This window comes from Chamaea fasciata, unplaced genomic scaffold (genome assembly GCF_029207755.1).
Source record: "Chamaea fasciata isolate MVZ Bird 193981 ecotype frontalis unplaced genomic scaffold, bChaFas1.0.hap1 SCAF_1, whole genome shotgun sequence".
Taxonomy (NCBI): Eukaryota; Metazoa; Chordata; class Aves; order Passeriformes; family Sylviidae; genus Chamaea; species Chamaea fasciata.
Window position 1 is genome coordinate 150,545,810 of NW_027094086.1, and position 16,776 is coordinate 150,562,585.

At 45.1% G+C, this 16,776-nt stretch overlaps 1 protein-coding gene across 1 annotated transcript in view; it reads left to right on the top strand.

The window, feature by feature from the left end:
* Positions 1-16,776, top strand: part of LOC136299804 (vasoactive intestinal polypeptide receptor) — a 111,754-nt gene that overhangs the window by 44,291 nt on the left and 50,687 nt on the right. Inside the window, exon 3 of the mRNA XM_066201746.1 lies at positions 13,082-13,189. Coding sequence (XP_066057843.1) covers positions 13,082-13,189 — 108 coding nt within the window. The remainder of the gene's footprint in view (positions 1-13,081; positions 13,190-16,776) is intronic.

Genomic DNA, 16,776 nt, shown 5'->3' on the forward strand with positions numbered 1-16,776 from the left:
TGAGGCTGAGCTGTAAAATCGAACTTTGGACTTTGACGGTTGGGGGAGAGTGGGAAGTTTGTTGGAGAGAAATCTCATGAAGGTGATGATATGAGATCCTATGAAGGTGACGACTGTTTCATCTGAGTGCTGCTGGAAAGAGAAACCCTAAAACTCTGAGGAAAAACATGATTTTAACCCAGTTCCATCCCCCAGAACAAGAGGATGGAAAGCAACTGAGGCTCCCTGTGATCTCCAGTGTAAAATTTTGATTTATGGCCTTGTAGTTGTGTTGCCTTCTACACTTCCCACGCCTTTTCAGGAAAAGGAGAATCACTTGAGGTTTAACAAGGGATTTGTCATCCTTTCTAATCAAATGAGTGGAAATAAACAGCGTCTCAGTACATTCTGGAAAGAAAGCTTTGTTTAGGAGCCATTATCAATTGTATTGATCAGAGGGGCTTAATCACAGCTGTAATTTGATGTGTCAGACAGATTAGTCACTTGTTAAGAGCACTTGATGGTGGTGCTGATCACTGGCTTGGGTTAAGCAGGTAGATTTCCACTGATAAACAATAACGTCCTTCTTAACCTTCTTTTTTTTTGTCTTCAAACACAAACACCCTCCCCTTCCTCAAAGCGGCTGAACATGCCTGAAATGCAGGGGGTTTTTTTCAGATTAAATTTCTTCCATCCCTGGAAGTGTCCAAGGCCAGGTTGGACAGGGCTTGGAGCAACCTGGGATAATGGAAGGTGTCCCTGCCCATGACAAGGCGCAGGAAGGAGATGATCCCTGTGGATCCCTCCAGTCCCTGTTGGGAGTGTGGTTCCATACATGTGGATTTACCCATATTTGAGGAGGTTTGACAATTGGACTTGATAATTTTAAAGGTCTCTTTCAACCCTGATGGTTCTGGGATTCTACAGCCCAGGGGTCACTAACTGTTGCCCAGCTGTGAAGTTTGTTTAGTTTGTTTTCCAGCACAGGGAAGGCTGCAGAGGATGCAGTGAGGGGGAAATCCACAGGGAAGAGCAGTTGAAGCTGGCAGGGTGTGCAGAGGAGAACCAAAGAGCAGCAAGATCAAAGCCTGAGCTTTTAAGGGAATTTTTAACCATCACAGGACACCCAACAGCCTCTCTGCAGGTCTGCAGGAAGGAGAGTTTTATGGACCTCGTGGCAGAGCTTGCCCAGTTTCTGGAAGGGTGTGTGGGATGCAGTTGTGTTGCAGCACAGGGCTGATTTCTGTCCAAGTCCAGGGTATCCCTTTGGTCACCCTGGAAAGTCAGAGACCTCGGCAGAGATGTCTGGGACCCGAGCAAAAGGGTTGGAGATCTGTACAGGGGGTTTGGGATCTGTACAGGGGGGTCGGAGACCCTGGCACAGAGCCCAGGGAGACCCTGTCTTTGATTTCAGTCCATGGGAAAGACTTCCAACACTGAGAGCGGAATTACGAGCCACAAAGGTGTGAATGAAAGTAGTTTAGCTTACCGCAGGGTGGAAAATTGTGTAGTTTTGGGTTTTTAGAATGTAGGTGAATGGGGACAAGATGGAGGATTTAGGGCGGTGCTCTGAGTTCTTCCTCTTCTTCTTCATCTCCATCTTCTACTGTGATGGTGGAACAAAGTAGTTCTAGGGGATTGGGTCAGAGTAGAGATGACTTTTTTAGTATAGATGATAGGTATTGGCATGTAATTGTAAACATGAAACACGTAATATTTGGTATAAAGGAGAGCGACATCCCATCGGAGGAGGAGTCGCCTGTTGTCCGCGCTCGGAATGGACCTTGGCTGGGCACAGAGAAAACCATAAGATATGAAATAATAAACAACGCAAGAAACCTTGAGAAACAAGACCTTGAAGACTCTGCTCTGTTCTTGCGTCTGGCTCAGGACTTTCAGAGGGCAAAAGACTCTCAACCACCTGAATCTCGGGTGAAGAAAAACCCGAGAATTTCATGAGCAGGATTGGCCTGGCACTCCTGTGCCCTGGTGTTATTTAAGTCCCTGCTGAAATGACTTGCAAAGGCATCAAATGACACACGTGATTCAACACAGGAGGGGATTCTTCACCATTAAAATCAGGAATAGGCAGACAGGGACCAGATTCACGTGGGCAAACAGCCATGGAATGACTTTTGTGGAGGGGTTTCCACTTGGTTTTGGGTATCTCTGGTGTGTTCTGGCCAGGTGCAGGCATCTCTTTCAGGATGTGGTGAATCCTGTTCAGATTGTCTCACCTGTTGTCAAAATATTTAAAATGAGGGGAATCTTAGTGAGTAGCTCAGGTGTGTAGGAAAAAAACTCCCCACATTTCACAGATAATCTCTGTGCTGGTGTTCAGTGGCTTGGAGGGGGTTTGGCCAGATTAGGTGAAATCATGGCAAGGGGGTTGAACGAGACGACCTTTAAAAGTCCCTTTCAACCCAAACTATTCCATGATTCTGTATTTCAGAAGTAAGGAATGCAATCCCAGCCGCACTGAAAGTTGGGATTTAGCTCCAGATGCTTTTCCAGCTGGGACGTACGTGTGCAACACAGTGGGGGTTCAGCTGATAATGCACTGAGCAGCAGTAGGGAAGCTCTCTCATGGGCTGGGATAAGGGGCTTTGCTTCCCAGACTCACAGACAGAGGCAAAATCCCTCTCTGTGAAGTGTGGCTGAGCTCTTGAAGGCTGCAAGGCAGGAATCACCACTGCACTGCTTCCCTGCTGACTTTCACTTGCCTCTTTTATGGTCCCAGAGCATAGAGGAGCATTTCTGGGTTCATTTTTGAGAAAGCTTCCCTTCTCCATGGTTGTAATTTACACACAGTTCATCTTAAACTGAAGCACACAAATGAAACGATAATAAATAAAAAAGAAGTAGCCCTCTCTTTGTTAAAAGGGCAGGAAAATCAATCAGGTCTAGGTTGGCTGGCTCAGCTCATTATCTGTTTATCCCATTATTGCTAATTAATTTGCTCTGCAATCAGATACTCTTTCAGAAGCAGGAGAGTTATTTAGTGATAACAGCTGAATAAGGAACCATGGCTCGTGTCTGGGTGGGATGAGCAGTTCTGGAGACCCAAGAGCTGTGCAGGAAGCACGGCCTTCATGGAATCACAAAATCATGGAGTGGTTTGGGTTGGGACCTTAAAGCTCATCTCATTCCAACTCCCCGCCATGGGCAGGGACACCTTCCACTCTCCCAGGTTGCTCCAAGCCCCATCCAACCTGGCCTGACACCCCTAGTCCTTCAACACTGCACTTTTTTGTTTGCTCTCTAGCCCTGTCTGTCTTGGAAACAGGAAAAAAAAAAAAAAAAAAAAAAAAACAGTCTGAAAAATGGGAAACATGGGGGAAAAAATAGTGCCATTCCCCCTCCCAATGCCTGTTCACATCTGCTTAACTTGCACATGCCTCAGCCTTGTTTTGAGATAGAAATGAGTCTTGCAAGCTCATCATCACCACTGTGAAAAAAAATCCAGGTGGGAAAGGGCCCATGCTGTTTAAACTCTGAATATTACTTTTGCTGTTCCACAGTGGAGGTTGGCTTGAAAAACAAAACTTGGAGCCTGGGGGGGATTCTGTCAGTCCCCCCTAAAGAAGTCAAAGCAAGTTTGATGGGAGGAGAAGCAGTGAGCATATGGAAATTAAAAATCGAGCTGGAAAAAAAAAACATTGATGAAGTTTAAATTAGGAGCTTGTTTATTCATCACCATCTGTTTATAGTGCAGCAAGATAAGAAATAATTAATAGTTCCTTGCTTGGAAAAGTTCAAGTGAATTCTCACCTCCCAGTTGCATAAGCCCTGCTGGGGCAGATGAGGTGTTAGTGGCATTTGTGGGACAATCCTGTTATCAGCAGCTCTCCAGGTGCTCGAGAACCTGGTGGCTGATCCAGCTCAAGAACTCCAGAGAGTGCCCAAAGCAGGGTGGGGAAAAACCGTGGATGTGGCACTTGAGGAGGTGCATCCATGGTGAACATGGTGGGGCTGGGTTGGTGGTTGGTTTGGTGACCTTAGGGGTCTTTCCCAACCTCAAAGATTCTGTGGTTCTGTCATTGCAGAGTTGTGTAGATTTTTCATAAACCTTGTATCATATTCATCAACCTCTTAAAAAATCCTGGGACAACAGGAATGGCATTAAAGGACAGCTGTTGGTCTGCTAAATAAAACCCTAAATCAAACCTCTGTCAACAAACTCAAAAAAACCCAGTTTAGGTCAGTCTGAAATACATTCGATCTTGATGGTCTCTCTAAAGGCAAAAGCACCTGCTGGACTTTCTGCCATGTTTTCTTTTATTAATTTTTAATTTACTTTTTTTCCTATTAATCCAGCCTGGGTGATACAAAGGGCCTCTTGTTTCCATTCTTGCTCTGACCAGTAGCACTGGGCAACTCCCAGATATGACATCAGCCCCCTCCACTCCTTGACAGGGTGGATTCTCCTACAACAGTAGAAAATTCAGCCATGGGACATCAAGACTTTAAACTCCAGACTCTCACATAGGATCAAAGTCAAGCTCCCTTTTATTTAACAGGAATTTTTTCTCCCAGTTCTTTGGCAATGGTCACGATACACAGTGGGACTGGTCCTTCCAAATGGTCTTCCTTCATCATTCCCTCATCTCTCTGGGACTCTTCCCAAACACCTTCATGCTGCGCTCTTACAGAGGTGCAACCCACTCTCCAGAAACTCAAAATAAAGAAATCTGCCACGGGTTTTTCAGAGGAGAACCTTTGCAGTCTCTGCTGTGAAAGCTGGCCCCTGAAACATGAGTGTCGTTATGATTTGGGACAGCTCAAAAAATGATACATAGAACTCCAGTTCTTTGGAAGGCATTATAGCAAAAATTTATTGAAAGGCAATGTTTGGCTACAGTCAATATGATTGGTCATTTAGAGCAAAACTTCTCGACCCTTTCTTAGAAGTAAACAACAAGTTAGAAAAACATCAGCTGCTAAGGGTTTTCTACCTTAACGGTTTTTCACCTTCCAAGGATTGTTTTGATTCCTCCTTAAGATTTCCCAGGCCAGCGTGAGAGACTTCTTTCTGTACTTGGCTTTCCCACAGGCCCAAGCTACTGCCTGAATCCTAAAAATCTATGTTCTGACCACTGTCAGTTCCCACACATGAGGTGAGGAGCGGTGTTGTCACAGTGGCAAACCCAGCCTGAGCCCTGAGAACCAACCCCAGACTTTGGTGTTGGCTGCCTTGATCTGGCCTGAAGTCAATGCTGTTCCTCCAGGTCAGGAATTTCTTTCTGAGGAAACAGCAATCAGCAAGGTTTTCCCTAAAACTGGTTCTTTTTCTGTCCATCCTTGCTCCGTGACCCACTGCCCCCCTCTCCAGTGAGCACTGCTAATTCCCAGCTGAGTTTTAGAGATGTGATTTAGTGGTGAACACGATGACGCTGGCCTCAATGGCTTTAAGATATTTTCCCAACCTTACTGATTCCATGTTTCCAACAGGGGTCCCTCAGATGCTTGTCTGAGCCCACCCACCCACCTGAATGTCAAACGCCCACCAAAACCAGGATGAAATCCCAACACAGACCCATACAGCACCTCATCACTCCTCCCTGTGGAGCTAAAAGCTGATTTCTTGCCTTGACCTCACCTTTCCACAGATATTAAGACATCCCAACATCTCTTTTCTGCCTTAAAACACAGCAGGGGTGGAGGCTTTGCCTTGGTTTTGCCTGTGACTGACTCCTGGCTGGAAGATCTCTAACAAGCAGCAGGGTTTGTTTGACTCGGGAACAGCTGTCCCGAGGTTTTTCGGGATTAGCAGCCACTTAGTGGACATAAATTTGTGTTGGAAAAGGCATTTTAGTTTGGAGAATGTGTCACATTTTTAAATGCCAGCAGAGGTTTTGGTTCCTTTTATTTTTTTTTAGCATGGGATAGTAGATAAATGGACACAGCCTTAGCCGTGCAAAGGTTATAGAAATAAGGAGAAAGTGCCATTGCTGCAGGCCAATGGAAAATAAATTCAAAGCATTTACAAAGCTCTGGATAATGGCTCAGATTAAAGCCATGTATCCAGAAGTTTTGTTTCTGACAGCAGCCTGTGTTTGTCCCTCTCAAATCCTATGAGATTTCTGGCTTAAAAAAAAGTCTCTCCTTCCTCATATTTTCTTTTTGTTTTTCTGTTAATATTGACTGTATCAGAGCACTGTCATGATGGTATCCACCCTTTTTACCTGGGATAAGTAACACTGGGGAATATTGCATGCACCATAAATGATGTTGGGAAAAGCATTCCTAGAGGTTGAGCCACTTGTCATAGCTATGAATTCCTTTCAGGAGACACCAATATGGGGGAAAAAAAAAATCTAGGAAGGTACCTGAATTCAAAGTCTGATTCTCTATAAATCCAGTTGTCTACAACTCCTGGAAGAGCAGAGGGATTTGAGTGAGGAAACCCTGGAATAATCCTTTAAGCATGCTCTGTGTCAGAGCACTGGAGATCTTCTTTAGAGGCTGCTGAGAAGATAAGTCATGTTTTTGGCAACGCCCTGTGTAAACCTTCATCTGAAATCTTGGATCTTCTCTTTCAGTTTACATGTTCTGGAGTTAGGCAGAAGGGCTCAGCTCACAAATTTGATTTATGAAAAGGAGGGATTTAAAAAGTCCAGTGTTTATTTAGTTTGTTGGTTAAAAAAGGCTGAAAGATTACAAACTTTAAAAAAAAAAAAAAGTTTCCTAATAGATGTTGTTGATGGAAAATCTCATAGGATTTTCATGCTTAAACGTCATGCTCCAGCAACAGTGACTGGTGATTTCTTTCACGCTGATTAGAATGACTCAGTCTGGGGCCTTTAAGGTGAGGTTTCCTTCACATGTCTTTGAGTCAAATTTCTGCAAACATTTGGGAGGAAAGTTATTTTTTCACATATTCCTGTTGAGTGCTTTGAGAGCTTCTGCTTGCAGAAGTCTAAAGCAGGTTTTATAGTAATTTATGGTGTTCTTGTTATAGAATCCTGGAGTTGTTAAGGTTGGAAAAGACCTTTAAGATTATCAAGTCCAATTTTTACAGAGTGGGAAAAATGAAGTTACAGTCTATGTCTTGCCACAGATATTGAGGCAAAGTCCAAAGCAAACTCACTTATCCTGAATTTTTATCCTTTTTGCTTTCTGTGATTGCCCAAGTCCCTTTTTGTGCTGAAGTGGAGCTGCAAGTCCCTCAGCGAGCGACGAGCACAGGAGCATCAGAGCACCAGCAGAGCTCGTGGGTGGTGGGAAGGAAATGCCACCTTGTCAGGGGTCACATCCCTTGCAGGACTGTGGCTTTCCTTCAGCTGGGTGCATTCCCCGTCACGTCCTGCCTGCAGTGCTGGACTGAGAGCAGGCAGCACAACGGGCATGAAATTAAAACAAAAAGCTGTTGAAAGCTGGAAGGGGAGCTCAGAGGGGATGGGGTGGCTGCAGAGCAGACTGTCAGTGGTGATACAAATAAAAAAAGGTCATGAGACGGAGCTGGGGGAAGGAGAGATACCCAAAGGATGCTGGAGTGTGAGTGGGACTGGGGACAGGAGGGTACAGCAGTGACTTTTTCAGGGAAGAGAGGGAGGATGCATTTAGAGAAACCTCGGAGCCAAGCAAACCCCAGTCAAACCCAATCTCTCGCAGAAAAATAGGGGAAAACCCTACTCTGCAAGCCCAGGGCAGGATGGGGTAAAATTAAACCCACCAAAGATATAAGTGAAAAATGATAGGGAGCTGTTTCCATCCTGGAAGCTACCAAATAGGCTGGGACACTTCAGCTTGAAAAAGAGATGCCCGAGGAGGGATATTAAAGAGGATTTTATGGGTTTTCTCCACAGGGAAAGGGATATTGTGGTTTGGCTGTGAATTTTTTTGTCTTTGTGAAAGAATTGAGCAGTTCCTAGTGAAACCAGCAGTGAGCAGGTTCAAAGGGAATTCAGAAAAAGATATCATTTTTCTGTCAGTGGACACTTAAACCGTGCAATGCCTTGGTGCAGGAGGTTGTGAATTCTCAAAATTTTCCTGCATTCAGAATCAAAATCCAATTGCACTAAATTTACAAGATTTATGGGAGAAAAAGAAGCCATCTATGGGTTTTTTTATTATTATTATTTCATACAACTTTTAAATAGAAAATTATCCCTCATTTGGGAGGTCTCTGCTCCCTGGAGGCTGTGGTGGCAGTGGTGACCCAAGCCTGATGGTGGGTTTTCCTCCACTGAGATTAAATTCCAGCTGCCTGGGTGGTGCTGAGTTATGGATTGTTGCAGGCACCATCTTTTGGAGTCTGTTTCCTTCCGTCAGGCGAGTGATCAGAGCTCAGCTGGGACAGGGAGATTGATGCAATGATAATTGGCTGTAATGAGACGTTTGTAATGAGGCAAGCCACGGGTGAGCACCAAGGCTGGGCTTGTCAGGGGGACAATAAATGTCACCCCACGGCTGTTTACAGCCCTGAGAGCTTGGAAACTGCCTGCTGGTATGAAATTGTAGATTTTATTGCAGCACACCAGGCTGTGATGATGCCTTGGGAGAGCTCAGCCTGTCTTAACTGAGCTGTGCCTTTGCCTTGCTCTTATCCCTGTGGGTACTGAGAGCTCCTGAGACATCCCAGGCATCAAATGGGCGTCTCTGCATCTGAACAGGGATTCCAGGAGCAAAATGTGTGGGAATGTGTTTCAGAAGAGACCTGGAGTAACCCCTCATGCAATAGGGAGAATTTGGTGTGAGGGTTTGGGGGGGTGGTGTTCTGTCAAAGGTTGGACTTGATGCCCTTGGAGGTATTTTCCAACCTTTACCGTGATTCAGTGAAAGACGGATGTGCTGAAAGGGTTTTTCCCTGAGCTGGGAGTTCACCTGGCTTCAGAGAGTGCCTGGTACCAGTCTGCTGCCATTCATTTTTTTTCCCCAGCCAAACCAAGTCCCATCTCAGGGCAGTGCCAAAGCTCGGGAATTCATGTTTATTCATGAGGGAAAATCATTCTCTGCTGCTTCCTAGATAAGCTTTGACCACGACTTGCTGTAAAGTGTAGATATGACTCCAATAAATGGGTTTTTATGCTCCACTCTGCCAGTTCTGCAAACTAGTGCGCCTCGTGAGAATTGACGTTTTCTGTTTATTAACCTTTCAAAGGGAGGGGAAATGAGAGCTCCGAGCCACTTTTAGCAGAGACAGTGGGAAAGGTGTGCTGGGGCCTCCCAATGCCCTGCAGCCAGCACTGTGACACTGGTCTTCAGCTGCTTCTGAGCCAGAGCCTCTTAGAGGAGGGCTCTAAGTGAGGCTGATGCAGCCCTTGGCTCACTTTTGGGGTATTTGGCTTGCAGAGAGGAAGGCTGAGCTGCTGGATAGAGGGATTTGAGCTCCAGCTTCTTTAGAGGCATGAAGGATTTCTCCCTGCAGCCCTCCAGGGGAAGATATTCAGCTCCAGAGAGCACTTCATGGTCTGGCAAGGAAGAGCAGGACAAAGCTGAGGGTGTGGGAGCCACAGTTAAAATAATTAAAATGGAAAAAGCCTCTTCTTAAAAAAAAAAAAAAAAAAGATTATTTAATTTTTTTAAGTTTATGATGACAAGAGTTTAAAGACTGCACCTGTGACACTCAGAGAGGTGGTAAGTGCTGCTGGCTTGGAAAAGCCACACACTGATTTTTACACAACTCCTCCAGGTGCACCAGGTGCACCTCCCAAGGCAAAGCACAGCCCTTGGCAGCGTGCATCCCGTGGGTTTTTGGGGCAGACACATGGGCAGAGCAGTTCTTGTGATGGAAGTGGAGAGCAGGTGTATTTGTAACTCATTGGCACTTCCTGCACTGGGTGAGGATGGATAAATACCTTTGCATCCTCCCTGCAGACACTGAGTGTGAGGCAGAAGACAACATTTATAATTAATTAATGGGGAAGCACTAATCAATTCCCCAAACACAACGTGATCAGGCCAGACTTGTCATCTCTGCTGTATCCAAGTGATGCCACAGGGAAGAGAGGGATTTCCTTCTTTCAAGGCACAGTGCAGCTGTTTCTGCCATCAGATATTTGTTTTGTCTGCCAACCCCCACCCCCCCGATCCCAGCAGCTTTTCAGGATAAAGCCTGTCAGTTTGGGAGGAAGAAAAGCATTTTCTGGAAGGCTCCTTGATAAATGAGGCTGTGAATATTTTTGTCTTTGTAAATAATCTGAGCAGTTCCTAATGAAACCAGCAATGAGCAGGTTCAAAGTGAATTCAGAAAAGGATATAATTTTTCCATCAGTGGACACTTAAACCATGCAATGCCTTGGTGCAGGAGATTGTGAATTCTGAAAGTTTTCCTGGGTTCAGGATCAAAATCCAGTTGCACTGAATTTACAAGATTTATGGGAGGAAAAGAATCTATCTATGGTACTTTTCATTATTTCACACAACTTTTAAATAGAAAATTATTCCTCATATGAGAGGTCTCTGCTCCCTGGAGTGTTTGGTGCAGTGGTGACCCAAGGTGATGGTGAGCTGATGGTAGATTTTTTGCCTGCCAACTCCCTGATCCAAGCAGTTTTCCAGGATAAAGTTCATCAGTTTGGGAGGAAGAAAAGCATTTTCTGGAAGGCTCCTAGAATAAGGTTGTTTGTGTGCTGGGTCAGATGAAAGGGCACAAAGTTTTACCTGAAGTTGTGATGGGATGATTACAGCACTGGACTGTGCATGTAAAGCATTTTTTGCAGGTATCAATCTTAAACTGTTCCAATCCTTTAAAATCCAATTATTCTCTACAACTCACTAAAAATTATTGATTTTCCTGAATTTCATATAATTAGCACAAGAAAGACACAGACCTGTTAGAACAGGCCCAGAGAAGCTGTGGCTGCCCCTGAATCCCTGGAAATATCCAAGGCCAGGCTGGACAGGGCTTGGAGCAACCTGGGGAAGTGGCAGAGATTTGGAATGAGATTATCTTTAGGGTCCATTCCAAGCCAAACCATTCCAAGATCTGCTGATCGTGTGGTGACAGGCACTGCCAGCCAGAGTTCTGGTTCCCATTGCCTCCTTTATTTATTGCAGAAATGTTTTCAGTGTGTCCAGAGCAGGGATGAGGAAGATTGGTGTTGTAAGAGCTAAAGGGCAGGTACAAGGTGTGTTTACACATGCAATAACTTGTAAAAATACACTTTATGTGTCTTTCAAGGCCAGTTTCACTTTCTTTTAATCAGAAAAAAAAAAAAAAAAAAAAAAAAAAAAAAAAGAAAAAAAAAAAAAAAGCTTTTGCTACAAAAGTGAGCACCTAAAAGCTTTCTTCACACATCACAGGTAGTGCTGAAAAATGTCAACAGAGGAAAAGATACTGATCACCAAAACTCTCAGAGTGCATAATTCAGGGCATTTAAAAAACCATCTGATGCTATCAGGTGGCTTTTATTTTGTATTATAACCTGTCATGAGGTAATGGCTGCACTCCAATTTACTGCAGTTGGTGGAGGAAAAGATTGTAGAATGTGAAATACTCTTCCATGGAATCATTTTCCATGGAATCTTTAATATCCTGACACTTTTGGAGCTGCTGGCTGTTTGGTGGGAGATAAGTGTGAGGTTGTGAGAACTGAGCTGGCCACCTGATATAAGGTCCTGAAATCTGACTTTTAATGAACTCTGTAGGAGATCCCATCAGTTATTCCATTTTTCAGGCTCCGAAAAACTCAGCTTCAGGACTTCATTTGAAAAGTTCAGTTTGTTCATGAAAGAAGAGGGAGGGGGGGAAAAAAACCTGTAAAATCACTTTGAAAGCGAGCTGAGGGTTCTTTTTCAGCTTCAAAGCATTTCTGTGTGCTCCCTATTGATCTGAGGCAGATCTGCACAGGCTGGTGATGACACCAGCCTCTTCCCTCAGCTCAAGGAGTAAAAGATGATTTAAAAGAGGAATTTCAGTGCAGGGTGTAATCACCAAGTGCAGCCTGACAGGGGTTTTCACAGCTCCCTTTGCTGGCACATGAGAGGTATTTCCTCAACATTTCCTCACCACTTTGTTCTCCGCATCCCAGTCTCTCTCCTGTGTGGGGCTGCTGACCTCAACAGCGCGTGAGTCACATTTGGGGGAGCGTTTCCATCTGACGGGGTGTGACAAATAACTGGAAAAGGGAGCTCTGCTGACAACCCATCCATCTCACCCAGGCAGCAGCTGAAGTGCCTGGCTGTTGGAAATACAAAGCAGGGCAGGGAAAATGTCAAAATTCTGCTAAGAGCTCTAAAATGGTAACATATTGATGTAAAAATGTATTTGATTCCTTTTCCTTTTTTTTTTTAAGTCAGATCTGCCAACTCCTTTTGGCTTCAGCATTAACGTTGCGCGATCCAACAATGCAGCATGCATGGGGTATTATTAATGCATTTTGAGAAATAAAAGGGCAAAATCAGAACATTATAAATCTGTGGAAAGGACATGGCATTTTTTTTCTTCCCACGAAAGCTTTTATTCTACCCAGAAAATCTTCAGCAACGGCTCGTTTTGACAAAACCCTGTGTTTCCTCCCTGTGTTAGTTATTCCTTCTTTTCTAGCTTGGACAGCTCAGGACATGCCACCTCCCTTCACTCTTCCTGGTCACAGCACTGTCCCTGCTCAGCCTCCAGCAGTGTTTTGTGCCTTTTCGCTTTTTAACAAGAGAACTGCTTCTGGTGAAGGACTTTTGGTCCTTGATCCCTTGATGGTCATATGTGTCCGCCCCCTGCTGGGAGAGCTGCACAGCCATTGGAATGGGCAGAAAAAGATGATGGCATTTGGGGGGAAAAAAGAGAAGGAAGGGGACAATGTCTCAGAAGTTCAGGTCAGGTGTTTTAGTGCAACAGGGAGTGACAAGGGAAAGGAAGATAAATATTTAGTTAGGAATTTCTTCCTTTTTAGGCTAGGAGAAGACACTGTTCTTGTATCAAGCCTGATTTACCTTTTCTTTTTCTTTTTTTTTTTTTTCCCCCTTATCTGCTGTTCTTTCCATACTGATATCTGGAAAATTACGGTGCTGAATTTTAGGGACAAGGGGAGCTAAAAGCTGGGCATTTAAAGAAAATATTTCTGTGGGGTTTCATTCCAAAAGGTGTCTGTGTCGGGGTGAGGGGCTCTGTTTCCTCCAGCGCTCCTGAGTGCTCCACCATCTGCTTTTCTCTCTCACCCAGGCTGCAGGAGGCAGTGGGACAACATCACATGCTGGCCTGAAGCAGAGGTGGGAGAAGTCGTGGTGCGGCCATGCCCCAAGTACTTCAGGTTCCTGACATCCTTCCTGGGTAAGCAAACCCCAAAACAGCCCCACAGCTTCACTCCCAGGGGGGTTTCTCATCGTTCCTCAGGGGGAACGTCTCAATAAAGGGGGAGAAACCAGCTCTTAGCCCGAGGTAAAGGGGGTTTCCAAGCCGTACACAAATTCCCAAACATCAAAACATCCTCCCTGCACTTGCAGCTCCACTGCTGTGGATCCCAGGGATGCAAAAATGGCTCCTGGTGAAATCCAATAGTGTGGATGTTGTACAGTGGAAACTGAACCAACGTGTGGAACAGTTGTGTTTGTTGTGCACAATGAGCAGTTTAGCACAACCGTTAATTAATTTTCTGACTGAAAATGAACAAGCTGGAACTGTACGTAATAAAGTTGGGTTTTTTTGTTTGGTTGGTTTTGGGGTTTTTTTTGCTGGAATGACAAATCTGGCCACAGGCCAAGGAATTAACCTGACAAATAATGGGCAGGGGAGGTTAATGGAGGAGGTAGCTTAACTCACTGTTCAGGGTGTTCTGAGAAGCTTCAGTTTAAAACTCAGGTCCCAGGGGGCCATGCAGCAACAGGGCTGATTGTGTCTCCTGGTTAGAGTTATAGTTATTTTTCATTATTTTTGTTACAGAAGCCCTGCAGACCTTAACAGAGAATTATGTTCTTTTGCACTGGAGATCCTGCGCTGAGCTGACCCTCCATCATTAAAGCTTTGTGGTGCAAACACACAGGATAAATTAGGAAAGGGGATAGAAACACAATATCATCCCTGATCAGCAGCCCTGGGCACTGCACTCATTAACCAGCACATGCTGGTTACATGACTTGCCCAAGGCCACACCAAAATTCTTTGCAGGCACAGAAGGGAAATTCAAAATCCCTGGAGTGCTATGCTAGGGATGACCTGCTCATTTGCAAAGTTCCCTGGTAGCTCATCACCCCTGTGTCAACACCCAGGGAGAAGAGGCAAAAGCTGCTGTGATATCACACCTTGCAGGACAAGACCCCTGAGCACTGGATCAGCTGTGTGCAATAATTTCCTGCTGTTCCTGCTCTGTGCCCTCCCCTGAGCACAGCATTCACTCTCTGGGTTTTTATTTACCAGCAGAGTTAGTGAAACACAAAGAAAAATCTCTTAAAAACTCTTTCTAGTACATCATCCCACCAGAGCTGAGTGCTGAGGAAAATATTGTGTATGTTTGGTTACATAGAGAGGACAAGCACTGGAACAGGCTGCCCAGGGAAGTGGTGGATTCATTGCCCAGGAAAGTGTTCAAAAAGCAGGAACGTGGTTTAGTGTGGACCTGGCAGTGTTGGGTTAATGGTTGGACTTGATTTTCTTAGAAGTCTTTTTAAACCTCAATGACTCTAAGATTCCAGTTTATGTATATATATATATATATATATATATATATTTCCTTTTAAATCATTGGGACTGTGTTGGATTTAAGCTAAAGGAATTGGGATATCTTTAATTTCATGGCAGGGTGGACTTATGAGACTCAATAAATTTGCTTGTTCAGGTGCAACTGCTGTTCTCTGAGATGTCCCAGGACATCCTGGTCTCTAAGCTCCCCTGAAGAAAGGTGTTGCATTTCATCTTCTTTTATGCCAGAGTCCGGATTAAATGCATGAGGCGGTGTTTCTTGTTTGGAGTCAGATGTTTATTAGTTCTTATCTATATTACAGTCTCACAAACCGTGAGTTCTACAGCACTAGAAGCTAACAAACTAAAAATGGAGCTGTACCTCTCTCTCTTCAAGGCCTTTTAAGGATAAACTGTCCAATTAAGAACTTACACCTAAATTATTTTTACTTTTAACCCAATAACCAACTACCCATGGCCTGCAACGTAGATTATTCTATCCAATTACAAAACACCACTCAGAGCCATGAAGGAGAAGGTGAAAAAGATGGACACAGCCTCTGCCCTAAATCCTCCTTCTTGCTTTATGTATATTACTATATTCTAAACCCTTAAAGTCTAAGTCTTCCACCATTACACATTTCTGTTCAAACCACACACCCACAATCCCAGTGCTGTCACTCAATTTTGGGAGCCTTTTCCACAGCCTCAGGTCCAATGCAGTGTTTGCTTGGGAGTCAGTGCCTGTCGGCACAGAAAGTCTGAAATTCTCAGTGACCAGGGTTCCAACAGAAAGGTGCTGACCTCCCATAGTTTCTGTGTCATTGGATCTGTCAGGTGCTTCAGAGTATCTCAAAAATCCTTAGGTTGGTGAGGGCTGGGCTCTGCTCCCAGGGAACAAGGGACGGGACAAGAGGAAATAGCCTCAAGCTGTGCCAGGGGAGGTTCAGGTTGGACATCAGGATAAGTTTTTTTCATGGAAAGGGTGGTCAGGTGTTAGGAGGGGTTAGTGTCCACGGAGGTGTTGGAGTCCCCATCCCTGGAGGTGTCCAAGGAAGGCCTGGAGGTGGCACTCAGTGCTCTGGGCTGGGGACAAGGTGGGGATCAGGCACAGGTTGGAATTGGTGACCTTGGAGGCCTTCCCAACCCAAGTGACTTTGTGAATCTGTGCAGTGAATGATTCCTATTCTGGGAGAAGCCCAGACTCCCCTCAGAGCACTCAGAGCATCCTTTGGGCTCTCCGTGCCCTCATCTCAATGTGCCCAGCCAAAAGAGAGCCTCAGACATGGCCCTTCCCTGCACACCCCTGTGGCCAGCTGTGCTCTTCTGGGAGCCATGACCTCGGCAAATGTCACCCAGCCTTGCAGCTGGCAAGGTCAGCAGCCTTCTGGGGCAGTTCCACCTTGCTTTGGAGGCGTTTCCTCTTGTTTAGTGTGGTTCTCTGCAGCTGACTCACCCAGGGATTCCAGTCAGTGGAAAGCTGGCTGGTTTGTACAAGGGTATGGAGTTATAGAACAAGGGGGAAGGACTTTAAACTGGCAGAGGGCTGGGTTGGATTAGATTTTAGGCTGAAATTCTTGCCTGTGAACGTGGGGAGGCCCTGGCACAGGGTGCTCAGCGAAGCTGTGGCTGCCTCTGGATTCCTGGAAGTGTCCAAGGCCAGGTTGGACAGGGCTTGGAGCAACCTGGGATAGTGAAAGGTGTCCCTGCCCATGGCAGGGGGTGGAACCAGATGAGCTTTGAGGTCCTTTCCAACCAATCCATCTATGATTTTATGACTGTATGGTTTGGTCAGTGATTCATCTCAACTTGAATTAGCCATTTACAGTGATCAGATGAACAACAGCATGAAAATTCCTGTTTGGTGAAGCACTGGGTGAGTTTCTTTGGAGAAAGAGGAGTCAGGACTTTTAATTTCTTCTGTTTGTAAAGCAGGGGTGTCTGTATGAGATTGGTGGCCAGGACCCCATTATTGTCCACAGAAATCTGGTCAGCACTGACTTGAGACACTGTGGAGGTACCTGAACAGCTCTGGAGGTGCCATGGGCTCTATTGATGAATTTTGAGTTGACTGGAGTAGGAATGCAGGTACTGAGCTCACAGAGAGGCACCCACAGCACAGACACTGAGGGCTCCATTCAGGTTTTTAACCATACACATCTGGCACCATCCGATAAATGCTGGAAGATCTAAAACCCACGAGGATCCCTCAATTTGTTTTAAGATACCTGTATTCAGGATTT